This window comes from Camelus dromedarius, chromosome 4 (assembly GCF_036321535.1).
Source record: "Camelus dromedarius isolate mCamDro1 chromosome 4, mCamDro1.pat, whole genome shotgun sequence".
NCBI lineage: Eukaryota > Metazoa > Chordata > Mammalia > Artiodactyla > Camelidae > Camelus > Camelus dromedarius.
Genome location: NC_087439.1, coordinates 51476804 through 51503219, shown reverse-complemented (window position 1 = coordinate 51503219; position 26416 = coordinate 51476804). Strand labels below are relative to the sequence as shown.

Genomic DNA, 26416 nt, shown 5'->3' with positions numbered 1-26416 from the left:
CACTGGAAAATACACTGGGCTCCTCAAAATTCAAGGTTCTCTGAAGCTTTATAGATTGCTTCATGCTACCAATTCACTGATCAAACCCTAGATATAATTAAAGATACACTGATATTCCCTTTTAAAAAAAAAAAAAAGGATTTCACAAATGTGTTGGTTCCTAAGGGAAAAGAAGTGGCTCCAGTCACAATAAAAGCCATGCTTAGGAATGTAACAAACTTGTTCAGAGCACCTGTTTCAAAGAGAAAAAAATGGTATGAACCAGAAATGACTACTGTATTTAAGAAAATATTTATAGAAAACTGTTCAGGAACTCATCTTTTTTGATAAAGCAACAGAAAATGGATTTATTTTCTATGAGTTCAAAAGCTTTGTTATAGTGTTTTCAGTATAAACCTACTGGTTCAAGAAAAACTCCCAATCAGTAGCACCTTGACCTTCATGGTCTAATAACTACTTGTTCTTACCACAGAAAATAAAAACAAAAAAATAGAAGCAAAAAATCTGATTACTTAATCATCATTAAAACTTACATTATCAAACTTCTTTTCTCTCAAATTATACATATGAAATACAACATACGAGCAAAAAAAGATTCCACTTAATATATATTGCCTAATGACCTCTGTGCTATTTAAAAATCACTAATACTTTAAATAGCATACAGTTTATCTAAATGTATATCAATGTATATAGATTGTTTATGTCCATTTAAACTTAAGGAAGAAAGCCTTTAATTACAGGTTTACTTTAATAAGGAAATACCAAATATTAACTCTTTTAAAAATTCCCACATAAACTTATAACAGAAACTTAAAATGAAATAGGTCACACTATTCCTAGCTCACAGGCAAAAAAGCTAAAATTATGTCTCATTTGTGTATTTACTATGAGGTCTGAATATACATACAAAATCAAAGCAACAAAGAATATTTACACTCGAAAAAGATTAGACAATCAATAAATGTAAAAAATACAATGTATTATATGAAGAGTTTGAATGCAAAAACCACATATTTATTAAACATATGATTAACTTAAAAACACCAAACCAGTTTGTTTTAAAGTGCTCCTCATCCAAAACCTTGGACAAAACTGTCACTCCAAAGTGAATTGAAAAAGTTTACAAAGCAAACACTGACAATAGGTATGGACAGGCACTACCAAAAAAATGCTATTTGTTCTTCAATTAAATAATGCCATTCTCAAGTTATGTAGAGCAGTCACCTTGACAGATTCCTTTTTTTGTATAAATATTCATAAATAAAAAATGTCTAGATATTCTAAAGAGCTGCAAACAGTAATACCTTACAACAGCAGCTTAATGTCTATTTTTAGGAAAAAAGCACTAAAATCCTCTTCCATTGCAAGTCATTTATTTCTCTGGTGGAAGTGAGCAAGGTCACTACAACATTAACCTCTTTTCTAGAACAATGCAAATAACAATGTATACATATCTTAAATTTGGCAGGTCATAAAAGTTAGGATGCAATCATATTTTTGATGCAATAGAAAAATAAATAAATAAAAACTAAATATTTTAACCCAACATTTGGTATTGATAAATCAGTAGTGTCAACTTCATATATGAAGGACAACGCAGTCTGGTTTTTAAAAAATCCTCAATGTCATGATATTTGGGTTAAAAATACTTTGAATATTAACTGTTTTCTTTTTGCTTAAAGGAATATAATACAATCACCATCAAGCTGCGACCGAAACTCATTTTCAGCTGGGGTAAAGTGACCATTTGGTCCATGGCACACGTTATATATATCACACTTCTGTCAAACTGAAACCTTAAGTTTATAAGATTTCATGTTTATAAGCTACAATACACACTGACTAAGCTGTCAGTCCCTCACAGTTTTTTAGAAAAATATCTACATTTGTCCTTATGGATGTCAAAATGTTACACCATCATTTGTTTTTAAAAAAAAAAAATGCACATTCATACTGTGAAGTTATTAGGAAAATACTCTTGCAAATAAACTATATAAAGATAAAATACACTTCAAAGGTATGTGGGTTGTTTTTGTTTGTTTGTTTTACAATATTCTATAAAGTGCTGAGAAATCCTAAGGGAAAAACTACTCCCTAAAACATAGTTTAATTACAGCAGCTTTTGCATAGCAATACTTAAAGGAAGTTGGACACTTCTGTTTCCTCAGGAAGAGAAGGATGGAAGAGGATCTTCTGATTCAGATTTTTTTTTGGCCATAAGTCTGTTTTCTTCAGGAATGGTTGATGATGCCAAATCTCCATTAAGTGTATTTCTTGAACAGTGAACAGGTCCTATTAAGAAATTGATTAAAAGGTTAAACATCCTATCAATATGAATTCCACTCCTCCATGAAAGAACATTTTCAGTTCAGGAACATGAAATTCCTTTAGATTCCTGCTAATTATTTTATCATTTGTTTAAAAAGAGTAAACTCTAACTTTTCTACTACTGGCAAGCATAAGGAGAAATGTTAGAGTTCATGAGATAAATTATGAAACTATCTGATGCAGAGATACTTTTTTGTTAATTGCTAGAACCAAGGCCGGCACATAATGAGCAGTCAGTAAATATTTGCTGAACTGAATTACTCTTTCTTAACGACTGCTTTTCCAGCCTGATCATTTTAATGCCGTTAATATCTTCCTCATTTCGAGGCAAAGAAACCAAAAAAGGTTACAGGCTTAACCCAAGATCACATTAACAGAACTAAGACCAATACACATCTTGCTCTTTTCCTCACAAGACTTTCTGAGCAAAGCGGACAAGCTACCTCACACTGAAAGGTGCCATATTTCCATTTGGAAAGCAAACTCACAAAACTATCACTGCAGCTGCAAGTGAACACATTAAACACACTGGCATGGTCCTGTTCAATTTTACATGTACGTATTATTTGAATTTAACATGAACATTTATTACTTTCATAAATTTTAAAACTCTAGTTAATATAAAGTAGAAGCAGCTACATCTCTCAAGGAAAAGAACATGCTGAGATAGACTTTCAACTAAGATTGCCAATTTGCAAAGCATGTACTTTCTAAGAAAGAGTACTAAGTCAGTTTCTGCTTTGTCAACCAACTAAGACACTAAACTTCAGGATGAACAGAAGGAAATATAAGGATAAAACTCTGACCTACCATATACTTGCCAATTTTAAAAAGTTCCAGAGAATTGAGATATATGTATGTATTTAAATAGTAACGCATGTGTATATGTGTGTGAGTGTGCATGCATGTAGGGTAACTAGTTTTCTCACACTCTTTAATAGCTAAATTGGGGAATGCTAAATGGAATAAGCCATTTACATTTAGATCTTATGAAAACTGTTTTCAAAAATTCAGAACCAGGGTGCCTAAAAAAGAAGAGAGCAAAGGAAAATGGCTGGCTTTAAAAAAATTACTTTAGCTATCACAAATGAAAATAATCTTTTTAAAAAAAGAAGTGGCATTTAAAGAAAAGGACAAGACAGAACAGAACTCTTTCATGAGCTCTGGATGGAAAGGGTGATGTATAAAAGGCAGAAAGAATAAGGTAAATTGGAATGTATAGTACCTTGCACCAGGCAACATTTTCTCCCATACTTAAGTGCTTTAAACATCCATCTTCCTCTTTTCCTTATCTCTTCCAAGTTGTACGAAATTGGCCCAGTAAAGTTCCTTTCTCCCATCCCCTTCCCACCCTCACCCTTTTCCTTCTTTCAACTTTTTATCCATTGCCCCAACTTAAATTCAAAATGGTAATGAGCAGAGCAGTGTTCCATATCAATAAACAGATTTATTTATTTAAAAAATAGGCATTAAAAAAAAATGTCATCAACTTCTAAAGATCTGAAAATGACCAGCAGTCCCTTCAGAATCTCAACCATCTACATTCTCCTCTAATTAAACCTGTTTAACCCCCTGGGTAAGCAAAACAATTCTATCTTAATCAATGTTTTCATTATATTCAAATACTAGAAATCCAACACCATTGTTTCGTCCCATTTCAGCCATACTATGAATTAGCTGGGCTCTTCTAGGCAATCTAAAGAATCTAACCACCATTTACCATGTCATTGCCGTAAGGGAAATAAAATCTTGTTCCAAACAGCTGACTTACAAATAAAGTCTTGGAACACAATCTGTTCCTTAATTGAGAGCTGTATGTAGTTTTTATCCCACATGTTGCAGGGGTAATAGTAAAGACTTTGAAAAGCAGTAGTCTAACAATGAGTTTCAATAATAACACCAAACTTGTGTTCTACTGGAAATCATGATCACTACTGTCTAAGTAGATATTCTGTCACATGTTTTCAAAGCTTTTTCTCTGAAGAGAAAAATAATTAAATTTTAACATAAATCACAAAACCTTTCCTAAAGTATTCAATCACAGTATGTTGCCTCTTCAAATAAGAAAGAAAAAGGTACAGGAATAAATGCTACCACAATTCACCACTGCTACCAGAAAAAATTATTTTCGTTGGCCATTTCCTATTATTTAAGTAACAATGCTGATTTTTTTTTCCTTTGAACTTAGAACTTGCCTTTATTTTCCTATAGAATCCTATGCAAAATTCATGCTTCTAACATGTTTTTTAAATGCAAATGTAGTGGGAATAGAAGATTACCAAGAGATTACTAAAATGTAATGGGAGTAAAAGCTTTTGATATTTCACAAACAAATCTAAGACATGGTAATTACAAAGAGATGCTAAGTACTTCTCAGTAACAAAGGTGTCTGTAAGAGGATATGTGAGCTTTTGTTGATTGTGTGGTATTTGCTTAACTCTGAATTAAGGAATTAATCCATGGACAAAGCACAGCATTCACTGTCAGTATCCTTCATTTCTACAATTACAGAGCCCTACAATAATTTTGCTGAATAGGCCAAAGGGGAGAGACAGAGCCCTTCTAACTTACTATCTGGGTCTTCAAGAGGAACATCATTACAAGAGTCTGTATCTGAGTAGGTTCTTCGGCGTCTCTGGGAGAGTCGGTGAAGTGTAGACACTGGTTCTTTTATAGAGTGGCTACTCCTGCATATTAAATAAAAAGCTTTAAACTATAAGGACTTCAACAAATGAAAACATCCTCAACTTAACTGCAGTTTTCAATGACTTCTCTTTACTTGAAAGAGGACCTATATTTATACTCAAAGTTCTATTTTAGCAACATTCTACTCCTTCAGAGGTTAGACTGCACACAAGTCAAAACATTTAGAAGCTGGTAAGCTGGGGAATATGGCCTATGAGCCAAATTGAAAGGAAAAGGGTACAATGAAGGACTTCTTTTACAGAGGAATGTCCAACTAGAGAGAAAACGTATCAGATGATTGACAAGTGTTTGAAAACTAAAAGTTATGGATTTCACAAGTGCGTTATTTCTTGGGTCAATCCATATCTGGTCTAAGATAGCAGAGCAAAGGGGATGGGCAAGTAGTACTGGAGCAGACCAGAAGTCAACGCATTGACAGCAGCAAGAGCAGATAAAGATGGCAAATGGAGGCTAGAAAAACTATTTTTTAAAAACCAGTCTGGAAAACCAGAAAACTAGAAAAATCTATGTAAAAAATTCAACACAGAAGCAAATCACCACCACTCAATGGCACCTCAGCCACCACTGTATGACCCACCATTACTGTTCTTAATGACAACCTTGATTTATCAGGAAAAAAATAAAATTTTAGGGGTGCAGGGAGTGTAGCTCAATGGTAGAGAGCGTGCTTGGAGTGCACAGAGGTCGTGAGTTCAATCCCCAGTGCCTCTGTTAAGGAAGAAAAAAAGTTGTAAAATTCTTATTATATTTCATTTAATAAGATAGACAGGATAAAATACAGTTCAGAAAAAATTCTATCATAAAAATAAAAGTTTTTCAAAGATATAAAGCTTCTATCTCCCTGGAAAATTCGGTTGGTGAAACTCTTCATTCCCGGCCAGAATTAGATACATATATCATTGGACTCCTCTGAGCACATAATAGTTCAATCAATTACACAGTCATCCGGGGGGGGAGGTGACAAAACAATAATAAGGAGCCTCAGTTAGCACTTATTCTTTCTCTTTGTAGACACTCAATAGATGTTTATTGAATGAAAGATTCTTTAAATTCTACAGTGCTTTACAATTTTCAAAAGTCTCACACACATAACTTCATATAATCCCATAACAACCCCCTTTTCCCCTCTACCCCTATATTAATGTAGAGAAATAAATACTAATGTCACTATAACTTCATCACTTTCCAAAGAACCAAGTAAGACAACCATAGCAAGTTAAGAATATTACCTACCATGATAAATAGCCTGAGATATTGGCAAGATCTAACTGGAAGGTTAATTTTTTAAACATGTTGATATGAATATATACTTTAAAATATCAATTGCTTTTTCTCTCTTTTCAGTAATCTTTAGCTCCTAATAAAATAAACAGCTCAGCATGAATATATAATGCTATAAAAAATATAGTAAAATGAGCCTAAGCTTGGAGCCTTGATACATCAAAAATGGATTTCTATTAACCATCATTTAATATTATTTCAAACATCTAAAAAAGGTACGATAGCTGGCAAGGTGCTTACTTGCAGGTTAATTTAATTCACTCATTTTTTTCTTTACTGACTGCCTATTGGGCCAGGCCCTATACCAAGGACTAAAAGAAATAATGCTGAGCAAATCAGAACTGGAGTCTGTCCGTACAGAGTTAACATTCCACACCACTCTGTTAAAGGCCCAAAGAATTTCCCAAAGTAGATATAATTTTGAGTGAACTCGGTCAAAAAGTTATTTTACCTCTCTGAACTGCAAGAACCAGGGTGGCTGACAGAACGCTTCATCTAGAAATTCAAGAAGAAAATAAGCATAATCCATATGTCAGGTAGAATAAGACATCTCTAATATCCATTATTATAATTAATATAAATTTACTCAAAGAAAAACATGGCTGGCCCCCAAATTTATTTTTCATAGACTCAAGTACCATTATTAGCATAATTCCAGCTTTCTCCCTAATAACCATTAACTGAAATTTTTCTCAGCACATACTAAAAACATGCTGGATTATTTTCTCAATACTAGAAACTAAATTTTATAATAGATACATAAAATGTGTGTATGTATAAAAATATAAAAAACAGTATGCTTTACTAGTCCAAAAAAATCACACTGTTTGTGATAAAAAGGAGCATCTAGCAAGCCAGAAAAGAAAATATTCTAATAAACGTCTCCCTTTTTTTTTAAAGGGCAGGAACAGCCTGGTAGGCAAGCTTCTCTTTATCATTCATTATTCAGGTAGCTATTACACAGATGTTCGAAAGTGTGGTTTTCATAGAAAACAGCATTAATAATTCAAGTCTTTTAAGAACTCAGAAGATGAACCCTAAGCCTCAAACAGATTTCTGAAAACATATATTTAAAATATAAATAAGTACATAAAATCCATCAGAGCATTAATAAAAATGACAAACATGAAACACAATTTAGAAGATCTAACTACTCCACCAAAAAATAAAGGCAGCCAAGTAGATTATTACAATGTTTAGCAATGTAGCAGAAAAGAGAATTTTATATTAAAGGCTAAGGATAGTTGATTTACACACGGGGCTCAAGAGTCTTACAAGTCCAAGTCTAACATCTGCGTTACATACATGCCTTCTACAGTTGCTCTGAGAAATCCCAAGTGAAATGATAACAATATGACCCAGCCAATTTTTAGTCCAGGGACATCTAATGTGATTAAAATAAAGATGCAACTGGACATTAACATCTCCTTTAACAGAAATCACTTCATTTAGGATTGCTCACCCAGCAACTCCCCCACTACAATTATCAATCTGTGGATCAAAATGACAATTGTTTGAACTTCCATGGTGATCTGAAATACAACTGAATGCAGGTTAATTTAAAGAGGAACACAATGAGATTAACTACATAAAGTGGTTATAAAGTTAATTTGGAATTCTCAAATATTTCAGCTTTATTTTTCATTTACATGTTATTTAAAAAAAAAAAAAAAGGAAAACGATTGTCCCTTAAAGACTGTCTGATGGAACACGCTATGTTATGTGTCTCCAGAACTATTTACCATACGCCAGAATTTTTACTTTATGTATGAAGTAAAATGTCACAGTAAGGAAAAGTAAGTGGCCTCTAGGAAACTGACATTTCTGGATTAACTTATTTCCTGTTATGTTACTACTGGTAAAAGGTTTTAATTTAAAAGAGACAGTTATTACAGTTTTATATATAAAATATATATATGATTTGTCTGGACTATAGAACATTTGTAAGAGAAGGCATTTTCCTCAGAAGTTCAGTGCAGAAACCAGACAGGTTTGAGGTGTTCTCATTTTATCTGACTCTAAGGTATATCTTAAAGTCAGATGTACCTTGTACATCAGCCTCAGGAACACAACACAATACATCTATCTCAAAAGACTGGGGGTTTTGTTCAACTATATGTGTTACTTACCAGTTCACAGTTTATCTAAAATTGTTCTAAAAAGCAACATTGTCAAATTGTGTTTTACCAAACACCACAGTTCTGTGAGATGTCATTAAGAAATAAACAAAATGGTTTAATTGTCAAATAAATTTCAGAAACCATCTCTCCTCAGAGATTCATAATACACTTTAGCATAAAAGTGGTTCTAAGAAGTTCTGTGACAGAGAAATCCAATTTGTTTAAGTTAACCTAGCACTTCTCAGACTAAGCCGACCACAGAACTCATTTTCACGGTACACCTATCTCAGAGGATGTTGTGAGTCCATCATAAATTGATTAGAAAACAATGGTCTGAATAAATTTAGGTAATCTCATATGACCAAATTTGCTGTGGTGGGTAAGAGAACTTTGGAGTAAGTTGTACCCTATTCTTCCTTCCAACAAATAAATCTTCAGATAATTGCTAAGGTAAGAGCCAGATGGCATTCTTCCATCTGCAAAAGGGCATCTGAAAATAGTTTGATTAAAAAAACATAAAGTCTCATCAAACCTTATCTCACCTCCAAGTTCCCCACAGCATGCTAGAACAAGTTTAATAGCTTGAAAAGAACAACAAATTCACCAATCTCAGCAAAAAAGGTACTTGTTGTTCAAAGTAATCAGACAGTAAGACCCTAACATTATGGACCTAACATTAAACAGGTCAGATTTTCCTCTGATGTAGAAAACATTTCACTTTACAGATGAAGAAAATGAAGTCCAGAGAGATTAAGTAACTTGTCTACTCAGAGGGTTCAAATCCAAATGCTAACTACAAAATATTGTTTCCCATGTAACATGTTGTTTAAAATCCCTTATAGCTCCCTTAAAGATTTGCATAATTTTATCCCCTTGTGAGTAAATCATCACCCCATTGTGGTGTTTTTTACCAAGTAGAAGAGTGCTCCCCAACCTTTTCGTGTCACAGCACCCACAGAGCATTACACTGTTTTCCTGGAGCACTGAGGGAAATGGCACAGCCCTGGGGGGGTTGGCGGGTGGAAGGAACCAGGACCTTGGCACATGCCAGCCCAGTAGTTGAGAGGCTCCCATATAGAATCTGAGTACAATCAAAAGAAACTCAACCTGTTGACTATTTCCCTCCCAGTGCCATTTTCCACCCTTAAAAATAAGAACAAAAACAAAACCACATGCAGTATCACTGGAAGAAAAACAAGGAGTTCCAACCATTTGAACAGGAGAAGGTGACACAGGAGAAACTAAGGGATCCGGATGAGACAGCTGAAACATCTCAGGTTTAAACTTGGCGTTCGCTATCTTCACACATTCCTCAAGCGTTGTGATGAATGTATTACATGTGGCACTAAGTAGAGAAGAGGCTTCATTCATGTTCTGAAAAATTACATACAAAGAGTTGAACAGACTCATACACCTTATAATCAGTAGTGAAACATTACCTCTAATGGACACCTTAGTAGGTCATGTTCAAATCTATTTAAAATGCATTATCTTAGAAAAGTGAAGCAATGCACGAATAAGAATTATGTCTCTCAGGTAAACAATGCATGAAATTAGACTCCAAGAAAAAAATAACTCTTGCACTTAAATCAAATATCATATTGAAAAATCGTGTACAAAAATTTCTCTCAGGTAAACCTAACCTAAAGAGTAAATTTCTAACTGTCAGAATTCCAAAGGTGGTCACAGCAATGGAACACCATGAGAGTTCCTTAGTGGCAGGTAGAACTCATGTCTATCCCACATCCATTCACCCACTTCTTCCTTGGTACAATAAAGACTCCAAGTGTTTTTTAGGACAACACAGAGCGCCCTGATCCTGGGGGATGAATATAGACAGGTTTAAGCCAGTCTCGGCTATTCTGTGACCCTTTGTCAAATACTCACTTTTCCTAGTTTCCACTGACCCAGACTAAAAAGATAATGAAAAGTCTGCTGGGGAGTTTCTGGGATTTTTGTTCCCTGATAAAAGCCAAAGACAGCAAATAGAGAATGTCTCTCTCCACCCTGGCCACCCCACTGCCTCCTGCCTCTGTGCGACCTTGCAGTCACCTTAAAGCCTCAGGCATAAGGAGAAAATCCCAACACACCAAGAACAGCAGAGTGGAAGGATGGCACAAGCTGGGTCCCTAACACTGTCCCTGAGCCACGGGAGCAGATGTGAGGGCGCCTACTTCCAGAGGGCCTGTGGTGAAACAGTAAGTGTCTCAGGGTTTAACGCACCTGAACCAAATGAGACCCACCTCACCCAAGATTCCTCCCCAGTAGGGGCAGGCCGCAGGGGAGGTGGGAAGATTTGTCATCCCACTTCTCCCAAGTCAGGCAAAAGGGGACAAGGAACCATGCTGGCACTTCATCCAGAGAGCAGTAAGGCTCACTGGTCCCACTTTATCAGAAAGACTGAGTCTGTTTCATAGTCAGGTCCCACAAATCTGAATTTTGATTGCTACATCACTGTTTTGAAAAGGATTTTTTAAAGTGACTCTATAAGGCTAAATTATCAACTCTTCAGTAGTTAAGCTAGGATCTTACTACAAAAGAAAGAGAATAGCAGTTGTCCAATGAATTCACGCAGTCAGCCTGGAAAGCTTCTTCCCCACCCCAACCACCAAATTATCAACTGGCTTCAAAGACAGGCCTGATTCCTCGGACAAATGTGCTGCTTCCTGCTTTACTCTGGTTGTACACACATTAATCTGTAAGATGCTACAAATTTCCAGATACTCTACATCTGGAGAGGTCAGAATGGCTGAGAATAATGCATTTTGAAAATGCTTCTCTGTCATCTTATGGGAAGAAGCTCACCCACCAACGTGCTGCAAAGCATAATCAGACATGAAAGGAACATCTCTGATCTACCTCTATGCTGGGAGATGAACAATTCTCATCATGGTGAACAAATTCTTGGATTGTATGAACTTGCTGCATTAGGAGGTCACAGTAGAGGCGAAGCTCAGACATTTTGGTTTTCAGAGATTCACTGGTTTCACTTATTTCTGAAACGAAATATACAAACATTCATTTAGATCATTTTCATATTTTGGGGGCAAAACAACAACTGGAATCATTAAAAAGCAAGGCAATAGATAGAAATACCTATAGCTTAAGAGATGAGACCTTGGAAACAGAATATAAGCGCCCTGAGGAAACACCTTCTCTTTAGGTAACTGGAAGAAAACTCATAGTCATACGTCTGTCATGAAGTTTAGGTAGATCAGCTTTCAGAGACAGGGTGATGGCAATGAATGCCTCATACAGAATATTTCCATTCCATTACTCATCTTTCATCTAATAAATAGTTGTATTTCTTTTTTTGTGAATTGGCTTTTCTTGTCCTTTACACATTTTTCCAGTTCTGATATTTGGGTTTTCTCTTAATAATATATAAATTGATTTTGATAATTTATAAAAGTCTTTATGCATTAAAGATGGCAATCTTTCATCTGTCCTATATATATACTGAAAATACTTCTCAAGATCTGTGAGCTTTCTTTCAATTTTCTTTATTGCATATTGGTATACAGAAGTTTTTTTCATTTTTATGTAATTAAAATTGCTGTATATAAATATTTATTTTCTTCTGTTCCTTTCATAGCTTCATTTTCACATAATACTGTTTTAGGAATTTTTTTATTAAGAGCCTACTTTTTCTTTAATACTTCCAGACAGACTAAACATCCAGCCATAATCTCAGCCACTCACTTACCAAAACCTTCTAAACTAGATGTGTAAGCAGCAAAAGAGGGAGGAAAAATATGCACAGTAGATCCTGGTGCTTCTCCATATTCTTTGAGTCAGTAGCACTGCTTTGTGGTACTAGCCACAAAGCCGCTCTAGCCAGAGTGAACCAAAGCAGCTCTATATGCCCACTTATCCTAACCTAAATTAATCTCTATCCAAATCTAAGTCCACGTCTTCTTTTTAATGGTAGTAAAATATATATAACAAAAGTTACTATTTTTAACTATACAGTTCGACAGCATTAAGTACACTTATGTTGCTGTACATCCATTACTACCATCCATCTCCAGAACTTTTTCATCCTCTCCAACAGAAGATGTACACATTAAACACTAAGTCCTCATTTCTCCCTCCCATAAACCCTAGAAATCACCACTCCACTTTTAGTCTCTATGAATTTGACTTTCCATAGAAGTGGAATCATGCAACGTTTGTCCTTTTGTGACTGGCTTATTTCACTTAGCATGTATCCAAGATTCATCAGTGTGGAATATGTCAGAACTTTCTTTTTAAGGCTCAGTAATATTCCAATATATATACATATATACACACACACCATACTAGGTTTATCCATTCATCTGCTTATGGACACTTGGGTTATTTCCACCTTTTGGCTATTACAGCTATTCATTCCTTCTTGTTCTACCCTTCACCATACTCTACCCAGAGTGTTCTTTCATATATTTGAAAATTGTTATAAATTCGATCCTCAGCCTTCATTTTTCAATACCCATAATTTAGTTGCTTTTGCTAACTTAAATAACTTCCATTGTTTTTAATTATAAAATACAAACTCAGTGAAAAATTTTAAAAATCAAAACTACATAGAAAAAAACCAGTTATCTCATTACCAAGATTTAAACACTGTTATTATTTTCACATTATATCTTCATATAATTGAACTAATATCATAAATTATTTGCTTTGCTTTTGACTTTTATTTCATCTTTTTTAATTGGCAATATTTATACATGATAATGTGAAAAAGTACAAAGGGTATACAGTGAAAAAAGTGAGTCTCCTTCCCATGAATTCCATTTCCAAAAGTAACAACTTGACCAGTTCTTATATATCTTTCCTGAGCTGGCCAAGGAAAAGCTATGTAATTTTGAATCCTGCTCTTTTCAATTATCATTTAACTTTGGGCATTTTCTCACATCATCAAAATTCCATGTAAACATTTTACTGGCTACATAATATATCAGCCTATGGAAGCACTATCCAGTTTACTGAACCATTCCCCTAAATTTAAACCTTGGCAATGTTTACAAATTTTCCATTATAATGAACATCTGAAGATTTGTACATCGACCTTCTATATTTCTGATTATTTCTTTGGGATAGAGTACTATAAGTGAACATGACAACTTACATTCATGTTTAAGAAAATATTCTCACCACAAAGGAAAAATGTATAGTTACCTTTTTCCTTTTTAGTCCTAGTATCAGTCAAACAGGCTTTGGAGCTTCCCAGAGCAACCAGCCACCTCTGTCTTTCAGCTGCATTTACTGCCTTCATATAGAAATGCTGCTCTCCTGGAATGATTAATTCCATTCTTGTGTTGTCTGCTGAATGGACTATAATGATAAACAAAGGGGAAATACAGTAATGAACTTAAGTAATTTAGGGAGAATCAAATCATCACTTACACAGTATTAGATGTTTCAGACCTGAAACAACAAACCATGACTCAAGAGGCAGACAGTGCCACTCCCTAAGGAGCTATCCAGTGGCAACCTCCAAGCTATCATTCTTACATATATCCAGGCTGGCAGTGGTGTCAAAGTGACGGCAGAATATGAAAAAGAAAACAGCAATGAATTAACAACTGAAAAGTGAGATCTAAGAACTGACTCCCTTGGGGCCACCTGTACCACCTTAAATATATGTGCACTGTCACACTACACATTTTTCACTAATGTCTTTGAAAGCAGTCTGTGTTTTGGTACCCACCCCAAGCCTAGGTTAGTGCCTGGCATAGAGATAAAGTACAATAAATAGTAACCAAGGTCACCTTCCATTAAGATAATAGCCTTCAACTAATAAGCATATCAAAATCACTTGCATGAGTGTTTTAACATCTCTCCCTCAACACCCTCCTTTTCCTCTTCTACACACAGCCCCCTACCCTGGATCTCTGACAAAAGAGACTTAATGAAGAATTATGCTGAGCCAATACTAAATCTCTGTAGCAAGACTGAATTTGTGTTATACTGTCATTAATCAACAAGTATTTACTCTGCTCAGAGCAGTGCTGGTAGAGGCGAAGATAGGAGAGGAGGAAAAAGATGTCTTTGCTCTAATAAAAGGAACAAGTTTACCCAGGAAACAAAATGATAAGCTAAAAATATTCAGAACACCTAAATGTTGAACTCTTTGGTACAGAGACTTCATGTGTAATTATAATGAAAGGTAAGAAGAGGCAAGAAATTTTAAAAGTCTTCAAGAAGGATTTGAGGACAGCAGGATTTAATTAAGAGGAAAATGGCAAAGAAAAGGCCTAGATGAGGAACTAAATACAATATGTACTGAGGCGGCCAGGAGACAGGCCTAAATAGAGCCTTGTGTGGGATTACAAAGTAATGATATTCATGAGTGGACAAGCTGAGTGGAGCCAAATTATGAGGGGCCCAGAAAGTCTGGCAGAAGCTCTAATTTAGATGATTAATTACTGAAAATGTTGATCAAATGCTGTGTACTATGGCAAATAAGTGCCACAAAAGTTTTGCTATCTTATTATTCTACTTATATAGACCATTCTTGGATGTAAACAGTGAAATACATAAACATGCAACAATCAATGATGGGTGCAAAAAATTTTGTCTACGACTACTGAACTACTGAAATCCCAAAGTTCCCAGAGTAATTCTTTTTGCTACTTGCTAATACTAATGAAAGCACCAATAGCTACCTTAAAAGAAAATAATGCTCTAATTTCAAAGATGTTGCTACAAGATGAAACTGTAATAAGATTTTAGTTCCATTTTTAAATATATCAGAATTTATGGGTCAGTCAAGGGTTCTCCCCTCCAAAGTAGTAACCTGAGAAGGTAACAAATTTAAGAACAATGCTCCCAAAACATCAAGTTGCTAGGAAAAAATGGACAAAATCTCTATAAAACTGTAAAACATTACTGAGAGAAATTAAAGACCTAATTAAATACAGGAATATACAGCTTAATGGATCAGAAGACTTGTCAAGAACATAATTCTCCCCCAAAATGATATACAGACTCAATTCCAATGAAAATTCCAGCAGATATTTGTAGAAATTTATAAGCAGATTCTAAAACATATAAAAAAATGCAAAAAGCCAATAACAGCCAAGACAATGCTTAAAAAGCACAATGTGAGAAGACTTAGGCTATCAGATACTAAGAAGTGTAAAGCTAAAGAAATCAAGATAGTGTGATACTGGCACAAGAATAGAAAAACAGGCCCATGGAACAAAAGACAGTACAGAAAAAGACCTACACACACACAGTCACTTGCTTTTTGACAATAATGTCCTTATGATGTAGTTGGTGAAAGGTTGTTCTTTTCAATACATGGTGCTCAGTCAATTAGATACCCATGTGGAAAAAAATGAATCTTGACCCCTACCTGACACCACATACAAAAATAAATTTTACGTCTATCACAGGCTAAAATAGACCTAAGTATAAAAGGTAAACCAATAAACCTTCAAGAGATTTCTTATATGGAACACAAAAAGTTCTAATGAAAAAAAATTTTTGACATTGGATTTTATTAAAATCAAAAACTTCTGTTCATCAAAAGATATCACTAACAGAATGAAAATGCAAACTACAAATCAGGAGAAGTATTTGCAGGACAAAAATTCATTCAGACTGTATAAAGAATTTCTACGAATCAATATGAAAGATAGCCCAATTTAGAAACGGGGCCAAAGGCTTGAAAAGGGACTTCAAAAGAAAAGGATGTTCAAATGGCTAATTAATATCTGAAAAAATACTCAACACCATTAGTTACTGAAAAAAATACAAGTTAAAACCACCATGAAACAGCACAATGTACTCTAGAAGTACTCGAAATCTTAAAACTGCTCATGCCAAGTTTTGGCAAGGATGAAAAGCAACTGGAACTGTCATACTCTGCAAGTTGAAAAAATAAATTGGTACAATCCTTTGGTAAACAGTTTGTCACTATCTGTGACAAGGAGTCTCTCCTTGATCAAACCTGTCAGGCTCCTCTGAGCCCTCTGTTAGACTATGCTCCACCTTGGGCCTCTCTGTCTCTGTCCTAGCAGAGTTTAATTTTAGCAAACATCCTGCTAAGTCAATTGAGCCCCAATTCCCTACCCTCAATATCTGATCACCCTCCAAATCGAACCAAATTCCTCTTCCCGCCACCCCCCAGGTAATATCTGATCACCTTGACCTGCCTTCATACAAATCCCGTTAGGTCTGTTTAACCAGAATCCCCCTTTTATCTCTTCAGTTTCCTCTTAGTAATTTTCCATCCACTGATTCCCCCACCCTGCCCTCCGCCACTCTGCTCCTTGGCTATAAATTCCCACTTTTCCTCGTTGTACTCAGAGTGGAGCCCAATTTCTCACCCCTACTGCAAAACCCTATTGCAGTAGCTCCTATACCTATCCGGACAGACCTGAATAAAGTCTGCCTTACTGGGTTTTTGAAAAAACATTTTTATTGAAGTATAGTTGATTTAAAATATTGTATTAGTTTCAGGTGTACAACATAATGATTTAAAAATCTTACAGATTATACTCCATTTACAGTCATTATAAAACATTGGCTATATTCCCTGTGCTGTACAATATACCCTTATAGCTTATTTATTTTATACCTAGTAGTTTGTATCTCTTAAGCCTCTACCCATATCTTGCCCCTCCCTCTTCCCTCTCCTCACTGGTAACCACTGGTTTGTTCTCCCGATCTGTGAATCTGTTTCTTTGTGCCTCACTGTTTTAGCAAACGTCAAGAGTAATCTTTTCTTTATTATCTGTTGAAGCTGAATGTATGAATATCCAATGCCTCAGCAATTCCACTCCAGTTCTACATCTATACTGAACAGAAACACATATACATCAAAAAAAAATATTTAAGAATGTTTCTGGCAGCTTTACTTACTATATTCCCCAAATGTGAAAAACAAACACCCATCAATACTAGAATGGATAGCCAAACTGTGGGACATTCATACAATGAAAATATTACACATTAATACGAATGGTGAAGTGTTACACAGAATAACATAGACGAATTTCACAAACACAGTGTCGAGTTAAAGAAGCCAAACACAAAAGAAAATACTGATTTACTCCATTTATAAAATGTTCAAAAGCAGGAAATACTTATCTATGGTGATAAAAGTCAGATTAATGTAAACTTTTAGAGGGATTAGTGGCTGAGGACAAGATTATTATCCCAGCTGGTAATATTCTAATTCTTGATGTAGGTGGTGATTCTACAAGTGTGTTCATTTTGTAAACATTCTTAAGGCTCAATATTGAAGATTTACGCCCATTTCTGATTCTTACTCTTTAATTAAATGATTAAACAAATAACAATAACAAAAATGCTGCTGTGGCTTGAAAAAGTTCTAGAGTTGCCTTAGAATTCTGCCACTAAGTCTTTCAAATATCCTCAAGGTTGGCAAATCTCTGAACTTAGAATGTAATTTGATTTGATGCTCATCAAATCTCATTTGGAATCAAATCTGAGGAATAAAATGAGACAAAACCATCATTTTAAAAAATAAAAATTAAAAACTCATGCGTTGAATATGCTTTTCTTGTATGAGTTATAAAAATAAACCAACAAAATTACACCCCACATAGTTCAGGGAACATGCAAGTAACACACCAGGCTGAAGTGCTTCTGTATCTTATATGGCCATGACCCCTTGCAGGGTTTAACACTCTCTCCTCTAATGCTTTAGTCTTTCTTTCAGTTCTCTTTGAAGAATTCAATACTTTTCATTATCATTTTGTCTGATCTCTCCCTATCTACTTCCACCCCACACATAACCTACCACGCACACAAATGAATCAATGGTCCGTGAAACCTTCCTTCATGAAGATCACAGCATGACTTAGAGCTTTATCTCTTCCCCTTTAAAACAGAACAGTATGGAAAAGGAGTGGGGAGGGTAACTTTACAGCAGAGAAACCTGACAGACACTACCTCAGCCAGGCGGTCAAGGTTAACATCAAGAGTGATACGGCTGATCTCTCAGCTCCTCACTTCCAAAATGACCAAGAAAAGAAGGAGCAATGGTCGTATCAACAAGGGTCAGGCCTCTTGCAGCCTATTCACTGCACCAGCTGTGCCTGAGGACACCATTAGGGCCATTAGGAAACACGGAAGAGGCTGCAGCCATCAGGGACATTTCTGAAGTGACCATCTTCAATGCCTATGTGTTTCCCAAGCTGTACTTACATTGAAACTGCATTACTAAGTGAGTTGTGCCAGTCACAACAAGATAGTCAGGAATCATGAAGTCTGGATGGACCAAACACCTCCCCATCCCAATTTAGACCTGTCGATGCTGCCCCACGACTTCTACCAAAGCCCATATAATGAGCTAAGTCCTTAAAGACTGAAGAAAAATTGTCCTCTGGGAAAAAAAAAAATTTTAAATGGAAATTATACTTTGAAAAAAAAGTGTGATATGTCATGTTGATAGCATGGACTCCTGATATGATAAGATGAGAATGGCACTTTACCTCTGTGATCTTCTCCCCAAAACCCAAAGCCCCAGTCTAATCATGAGGAAAACATCTGACAAATTCCACGGAGGGGCTTCCTATAATATTCCTGAAAAGTCTCAAGATAACAAAAAAAAAAAAAAAAGAAAGAAAAAGAGGAAGAAGAAAAGGAAAGGAAAACATCTCCATCACCCAGGAGAGCTTATCTCCAATTCAGCAAAGAACCAGAGTTTACCACTCTGTCTTCATACTTCATCAAAATCCTACTGGGCTGGTCTCATGACCTTTAGAGTTCAGCTTCCAATCTTTATAATACTTTTCTACTAGAATGAAAGAAGACACTGGTAGACTCAGCATGGACACTGAAGTTGCGTCCATAAAAAACTGCTTTTCAAGTTCAAATCAGAAGACCAGCACTAGTACTTTGAATTTCAATTCAAAGTATATTTATAGAGGTAGAAATATCAAAAAACTGTGTTTAACAATGCCAAGTGCCACTCCTGAATGCTAAAGAAATAAATGGCAGCAGAAGATCCCTACCTGGTTAGAAGCGCTCTTCTCCTCTTCTTTGGAGTATGCTGAAGAACCGCTTACTTACCTAATTTCAAATTCATCTAACTCCATATATTTACTTACCTTTAATTTCACAAACTGCCATCTTTATACTTCCTTTGCTCCCTTTGCAAACATCATCTTGTGAATCATAGTAGGACAGGATTCCATTATCTAAAACAAACCAACGAGGCTGCCAACCTACAAAGATCATAAATAACAAAAGATCAATATAAAACTATTTTCATCACATAGAAAACTATGATTTCAAAATTTACCATCCATGTCATTTCTTGGCTCCAAAACAACAATTTGATAATGAAATTTTTAATTGCCAAGACTTGCCCAAAATATTCTTGCATCAATCTCTATTTGTCGGGAGAGATTTCTGGAGAAACCTCTAGATCAGCATAACTACAGGGAATAACACCTTTATTGTGGCTCACAATCTTGTCATTAACAACCCGTAAGACCCATCTTTAAAAACAGCCCCACACAGAGTACACCACAACTGCCCCCTTTTTTCTAAGGGAAATAGAGTTGGGTTATGATGCAATGGGAAAAGCAAAGGAAGACACGGATTCTAGCTCCAGTTCTATCATTCTTTAGTTGAATAAACTGGGACAAATCTTTTCATCTCAATAAATATCAAAAATCCCCAATCTCCAAAATGAGTGGACTGAACAAGAAGACCTCTCAGGTGCCACTTAGCCCTCTAATTCTTAATTCTGCAAGGTGACCTCCCCCCTCCTATAAAATACTAAGCCAACTCCCTTGCACACAGTGAGTGCTGAATGCACTCCAGTCTCTCACACAGAAGTTGCATACCCTGTGGGGAGAGCATGGATTCCCACCACTGCTCTCTTCTTACCCTGCTGTTGCACAGCTCAAGCAGAAATGCTAGAATGCTAGTGCAATCATTCATTTAACATTTATTCAGTGACTACAGCACACAACTATCACAGACTTGGCTCGAATGCAAAGCTGAGGGTGAAGATGATGGCTTTCCTTGAAGCTCAACTCCCACTCTTACAAACCAAACTCAGTGTTCCCTGAAATCTTATCAAGTATGCTATTAATTTACAACAGTTCACTGATTAATAACATGGTGACCATGCTGGAGGCACTGTGACTGTCCTTGTTCTTTCTGTGACTATTAAATCACCATTCAGCCTGGTCACTTTAGACACTGCCCGCTGTATGATTAGTCAATTTAGTTTTTCAGGGGCCAAAGAGTACCAAGACAGTGACAGATAGGGGAATCATCCTTACATCTTGATACAGATCCAGGATTTACCTCCCCAAGAGGCTTTACTGGTAACACTTCTGAAATGACAATGCTGAGTCATCATAAAAAGGTCAAATTTCACAGCAGGGAAAGTCATAATACAGTTCAGAGGGATGGATATTTGAAAACAAGTTTCAGATGCTTGGAAAATTCTTTTCATGAAACACTATTTTCCCTAACGAGGCCTAGCAAATTAAAAGGAAATGTTCTTTTGGTACATGAACTCTATCTTGTTCATCACTGCATACCCCGCACCGGGAAAGGCGCCTGGCACGTAACAGGTCCTTTAAAAAAAAAATGTACGTCTCAAGTAACTGAATGAATGAATGAGTAAATACCAGAAGACTGAGATACTGCCTGTTATGCATGAGTACAGACATGCAGTATCCTCATAAGAGAATACTGTATTGGGGTGCATAAAATGATGAAAACAGTATCTTTCCAAACATTAATTCACCTTGGCAAACAAATTATAAGCAAGGTGCGGAGAAAATACCCTCCTCTGCCCCAGGTCTAGTGCCTATAAGACAAATTATGATTTTGTAAACCTGCACTATTTTGATTCATTATCTCTTTAAAACAAATATTGAGCAAAATGATTCACTTAGAATTTGCACCAACTTGAAAGGGGACCATAGTAAAAAATACATTCGTCTAATTAAGACTGTTAATTACCTCCACACACCTTTTTGAAGAAGTATTTAATAAAACAATCTCTATTTGACTGACATATATATATATGAGGGCTATATCTTTGAGAAAGATTCATAGCTATTTCCTTTTTCATTATCTTTTCAAAAAACACATTCTTTTTATCTCAAACTACCAAATGTTACTGAAATTCTTGTTCTCTACAAAGGATTCTCAAAAAACACTATCATCAAACTGGAAGGTTCCTTAAAGATCACTTAGTATAAAGAGTTGCTCATCCTTCTGACCTAAGATGAACCAAAGGTAATAAGCAGCATGCCACTGGGCCAAATTTAAATGTTAAAAATGGAATTCTTCCAAACAAAAGATTTCATTTCATCAAGTTCCTACAATGCCTACTAGCAGTTAACTGAAATGCTCTGCAAAGATTAAAACCTTAAGCACACATGGTTAAAAGCTCAACCAGTTGGTGCCCAGTGATAGGAGATGAGAAAGTGGGTCACTGAGAGCACATTTTGCTCCAGGAATAAATCATGACTTAGTAATCACCCATTCCTCTGGTCTATGCATAAGTGGTTCCTCATATGACCTCCCAAGGCTTGTGCTTATGAATGTTGCAATGAGATGCTTGCATCTCAAAGCAGAGTAACTACTGTCTTAAAGTTAAACTAAACAGTATAACTGTTCTCACAACTGCCCATGTGAAAATGCCTAACAAAAAATATATGCCTCATTTTTAAACAGTTTCCCAGAGCAGGGGCTGGGAAGGGATAAACTGGGAGTTCTAGATTTGCAGATACTAACTAATATACATAAAATAGATAAACAAGTTTATACTGTATAGCACAGGGAACTATATTCAACATCTTGCAGTAACCTATGGTGAGAAAGAATATGAAAACGAATATATGTATGCTTCTATATGACTGAAGTATTGTGCTGTACACCAGAAATTGACACATTGTAAACTAACTACACTTCAATTAAAAAAAAAAAAGTTTTCCAGAGCCCAGAATGAGAGAATAGAACTTGAAATTGCTGATGAAATGTATTTATTCTGAGGGGCTGTTTTTGATAAACAAGAGACAATTTCCAGAGAGAAAGAGAACAAAGCATAGTCAATAAACATAGCTCAGATAGCTCAGACACACATTATTGCACGATGTATGTATTGGAGTTGGGGTGGGCAATTACAGGTTTATGGTCATTAATTAATGAATTAATTGAACAAGTAGATATTTCTTGGTTCTTGAATTTTCATCATATCTATAAAAAGTATTTCTCCAACACTTTGAAAAACTTATATTAAATCAACAGCCAATAAAATAGTCGTGGCAAAACACTGAAAGTATTTCCACTAAAAATCAGGAGTCTGCTAACTCTATTATTATATAATGCTGTAAGTCCTTAGCAATGCAGTGACACATGAAACAGAAACATGGCTTGTAAACAAATTATGACATGTCAACAAATGAAATACTGTATAGACACTGAAATGGTGTTTCCAAAAATTTTGAAAGACATGAGAAATATTACTGTGAGTGAAACTGTAGGATGTAAAACACTGTGTCTGTGGATCAAAGTTAACATCATCAATAACTGACAAATTGACATCATGTGCCTTCTGAGAACTTAACATCAATTATATGGTGTTTTTGTTAAAACAGTATAACTTGAACCTAATCATGAGGAAACACCAGACAGCTCCAAACTAAGGGACAATATACAAAATTAACTCGTCTTTATTCTTCAAAAATGTCAATGTTGTGAAACAGTAAGACTGAAAATTTAAAAGACATAATCAAATGCAAAACAAAAGTTTCCTGTTAAAACATATCAGTCATAGAAATAGTGGCATTTCAAAGTAAACAAATAAAACATCCATGTATCATAAATGTTAAAGCATTTGCTGCTATTAGTCTGTCTTCAGCATCCCAATTAATCAAAAAAAGAGATAATTGTAGCTCAGTGTGTATGTCTCGAAGTGTTTACGTGCAGATTTTGTACGAGGTCAGGTGGACACAAGTTGAATGTACCATACAATTACTAAGGGGCTCAGTATAACAGTGGAACAGTTGGAACAGTGAATAAGCAAGCAATAATCAAGATTTGCCTATTATACTAGACCAAGAAATCTGTTTGGTCTTTAAACTTACTTTAAATCCATTCCCCTTCCTTTAATTTGGTGAGATCATAGAATTCTAACATTTCCTCTAATTTGGGGAGATCATAGAATTCTGAAGTTGGAAAACACCTTCAGGATAAACTAGTTGATCACCCTGGCCCTATCAGACTGAGATTAGAGAAAGTGACTTATCCTTACTGTTAGTTGATGGCAGAGATGGGGATGCAACTCAGATTTAAGGCTCTAATACCAGGCTGTTGGTGTCATGGAAAAGGGCCCTTTCTTGCTGGTCTCTCATTTCTACAGAAATACCTAGCTCTTTGGAGTTCTTCCTTTCAACCGCTTTCGTGGGTGAAATTGACTTGCCTGCTCCACCTTCTGTGTATTACACTTTCTTCCACAACTTCTCACACACTTGAATTTTAAACCATAAAGATACTTCATTGATGATCAACCCCTAAGAGAATATTACCTGGAGACAGCTTTCAAAATCATGCTTGCTATGCTCGAACAATTTCAACAAAAGAAATTTTAAAATACACAGTGTTGCTAGGGAAAATTAAAAGTAGTGAAAATATTTCTTAAAATTAAATCTTGATCTTAAAGGGTCCATTCCAGTTTATATTTCATTCTATATCCCAACAATCAGTTATTAACAAAATGCTGAAATGAGTGTGAACAGACAGAATGCAACGACTTACGCAGAGTGACCAGGAATTGTTCAGGAAGCTATAGGAGGAAACAAATATTACTACACAAGCAAAGAAGTGGTCGGATGCACTTCCCATCCTCGGGATGGTGGGTAGTCTCGAACTGTCTCCTGCAGAGGCCAAATGGTTCTTCCAAGGGACAGAGAGAGGGATTAAGCCCAGGAACCAAACAGAGCCAATTCTATGTGAGGGTCCCGGCCGGCCAAGCAGAGAGAGGAGGAGCCCCTGACTTGCCTGCTCCGCAGCCTCCCCGCCACCCCCCCGGAGCAGCCGGGCCCTCATACCTGTGAGATAGTTGGTCCACTTGTACAGAACCCCCTCCATGCTTCAGAGCCCGGCGCCGCGCATCCTCCCGGCCCGGCGCCGGCCGCGGTGATGAGGGAAGCGCGGAGCCTGGACAGCCCCTCCCGGCCCGCCCCCAGCCGGCACCGAGCCTCCCTCAGCCCGCGCGCGCCGCCGGGACGTGGCGGCCCTCAGAGGCCGGGACGACAGTCGCCGCGTGGAGCTCGGGGGCCGCAAGGCGCGGGCTCAGACATCCCTGGGAGAGCCCTGGCGGCGGCGGCGGCGGCGGCGGTAAAACTGCGGCCGCGGCCCCCCTCCCGCTCGCGCTTCCGCTGTCCCACTGCTCCCTCCCGCGCCTCGGCGCTTCCTCCTCAGGGACTGCCTTCTTTTCCCTCCAGGCTCCTCGTTTGTTTTCATTGACCCCGGCGTCGCTTTCACTTCCTGGATGAAAGGGGCCGGCTCATCCTGGGAAACCCCTCCCCGGCGGCGGGGTTAGAGGAGCGGGGCCGGAGGCTGCGCGAGGAGGGCGGGCCGCCGGGGCTCTGACTCTGCCTCAGCCTCCCTCAGCCCTCGGCTGGCGGTCCCGGGGCTCCCACTGTCCCCGCTGCTGCTGAAGCCTGGACACACCGGCCGCCGGGGCCTAAGCCTCAGCTCCCAGGACAGCCCGACTCGGACTCCGCTGCGCGCGCAGCCCGCGGACGGACCCGAGGACGAGCTCCCAGCGCACGCGTCCTGCAGGCAGTGACTTAGGCCTCGCAGGTTTTTCAAAACAGCCTCAGGTCCTTCCGGTGGCTGTTTTTTTAAAAAAAAAAAAAAAAAGGAAGAAGAACCAACGAAAAGAAAAAACTTCCTATGTATGTTTCCTTCGTATCCTCCTCACACTGAGGGAGTCCGAGAAAGTATCTCCAAGGCAGGCAGCGTGCCGCTGAGAGTCGTCCGGCAAGAAACCGCTAGGAGCGGTTTTGTCATCCCCGCTTATTAGACAGACACAACTTCATTTAGAATATAAAACATGGAAGCAAACTTGAGTTTATTTCATTTCAAAAAAATGGGGCTTCCCCCTAGGCTTTATAATTTTTTTTTTAAATCCTGTTTGGAAATGATCATCATCTTATATAACTGACAATAATTTTCCGATTCATGGAATTTTGCAAACTTTAAAGCAAAGCAGATATAGCAGGCTCAATGCTGCAGCTTTTCTTAGCATCACCGAGGTAGTTAACATACCTCCCCTTCCAAATCCTAACCCAGGCCTTAAGTGGTTTAGGTAAAAGTCTTTGGGTATTCACTTGGAAATAAGGTGATTTGATGGCTAAAGAGATGGACAGAAGGATGTGTAATAAATTAAATACGTGCAGTTAAATGTTAATGACAGAATCCAAGTAGAGGCTGTAAGACCGCGGTAATAGGGTAGTAAAGTTCATTTGTTCCTGTGTGTTGGAAAGTTTTTCATACTAAAATGTTAGGAGGTGGGGTTATAAAGCTGACTTTGTGTCGGACTTGGTCAAATCCCTGCTGCCTAGTAGCTGTGAGATTGAAACAGAATGCCCATACTCAAATCACCTCGTTTTCCCATCTGTTCAATGTTTATAATTACCGATCTCGCAGACTTGGTAAGAAAAACAACCCTGTCAAGAGCTTTTCCCGCACGCCTACAAGCCCTCAAACCAAGGGCGGCCCCAAGTGGTGAGGGGAGGAAACGCAAACCAGCAGCGGGTGTGGAACGGCTGGAGTGGGCTCTCGGGAAAAGTCTCTAACGCTGGCGGGGAGGAGCAGCACCTCCGCTCACTAGTGTGTGGCTTAGCCTGGACCTCCTAATGCATGACTCTGACCCCGAGAAGGCGCTTCAAGGATAACCCAGAAGCAAAACGCTTCCCCCGATGCTTGCCAGTTCTCTAAGAGTCTGATGAGAAGCCTTTCACGCCCAGAAATGG

General features: G+C 37.2%; 1 protein-coding gene and 1 pseudogene across 2 annotated transcripts; one reads left to right on the top strand and one right to left on the bottom strand.

Annotated features, from left to right (window-relative positions):
- Positions 1-732: 732 nt before the first annotated feature.
- Positions 733-25227, bottom strand: PLEKHA3 (pleckstrin homology domain containing A3). 2 transcript variants are annotated; one of them, XM_010991410.3, is made up of 8 exons: positions 24485-25227; positions 19511-19627; positions 13602-13757; positions 11298-11434; positions 9648-9812; positions 6770-6813; positions 4903-5018; positions 733-2295 (listed from the first exon to the last, which is right to left on the bottom strand). In XM_010991410.3, exons 1-8 carry the CDS (start codon positions 24522-24524, stop codon positions 2168-2170), a joined length of 903 nt encoding a protein of 300 aa, XP_010989712.2. In that variant the 5' UTR covers positions 24525-25227; the 3' UTR covers positions 733-2167. The 2 variants fall into 2 exon arrangements, with proteins under 2 accessions (XP_010989712.2, XP_064341008.1); XM_064484938.1 differs by lacking the exon at positions 24485-25227 and adding an exon at positions 24192-24379.
- Positions 18418-19103, top strand: LOC105098647 (small ribosomal subunit protein eS26-like; annotated as a pseudogene).
- Positions 25228-26416: the final 1189 nt, after the last annotated feature.

Excerpts from the sequence above, each read along its gene's own strand:
- PLEKHA3 (XM_010991410.3), bottom strand. The coding sequence starts at position 24,524 with ATGGAGGGGGTTCTGTACAAGTGGACCAACTATCTCACAG. Across the intron at positions 11,435-13,601 it reads TAGGACTAAAAAGGAAAAAG|AAATAAGTGAAACCAGTGAA; the intron begins GTAACTATACAT and ends ATTTCGTTTCAG. Across the intron at positions 5,019-6,769 it reads GGTTCTTGCAGTTCAGAGAG|GAGTAGCCACTCTATAAAAG; the intron begins GTAAAATAACTT and ends TTTAATATGCAG.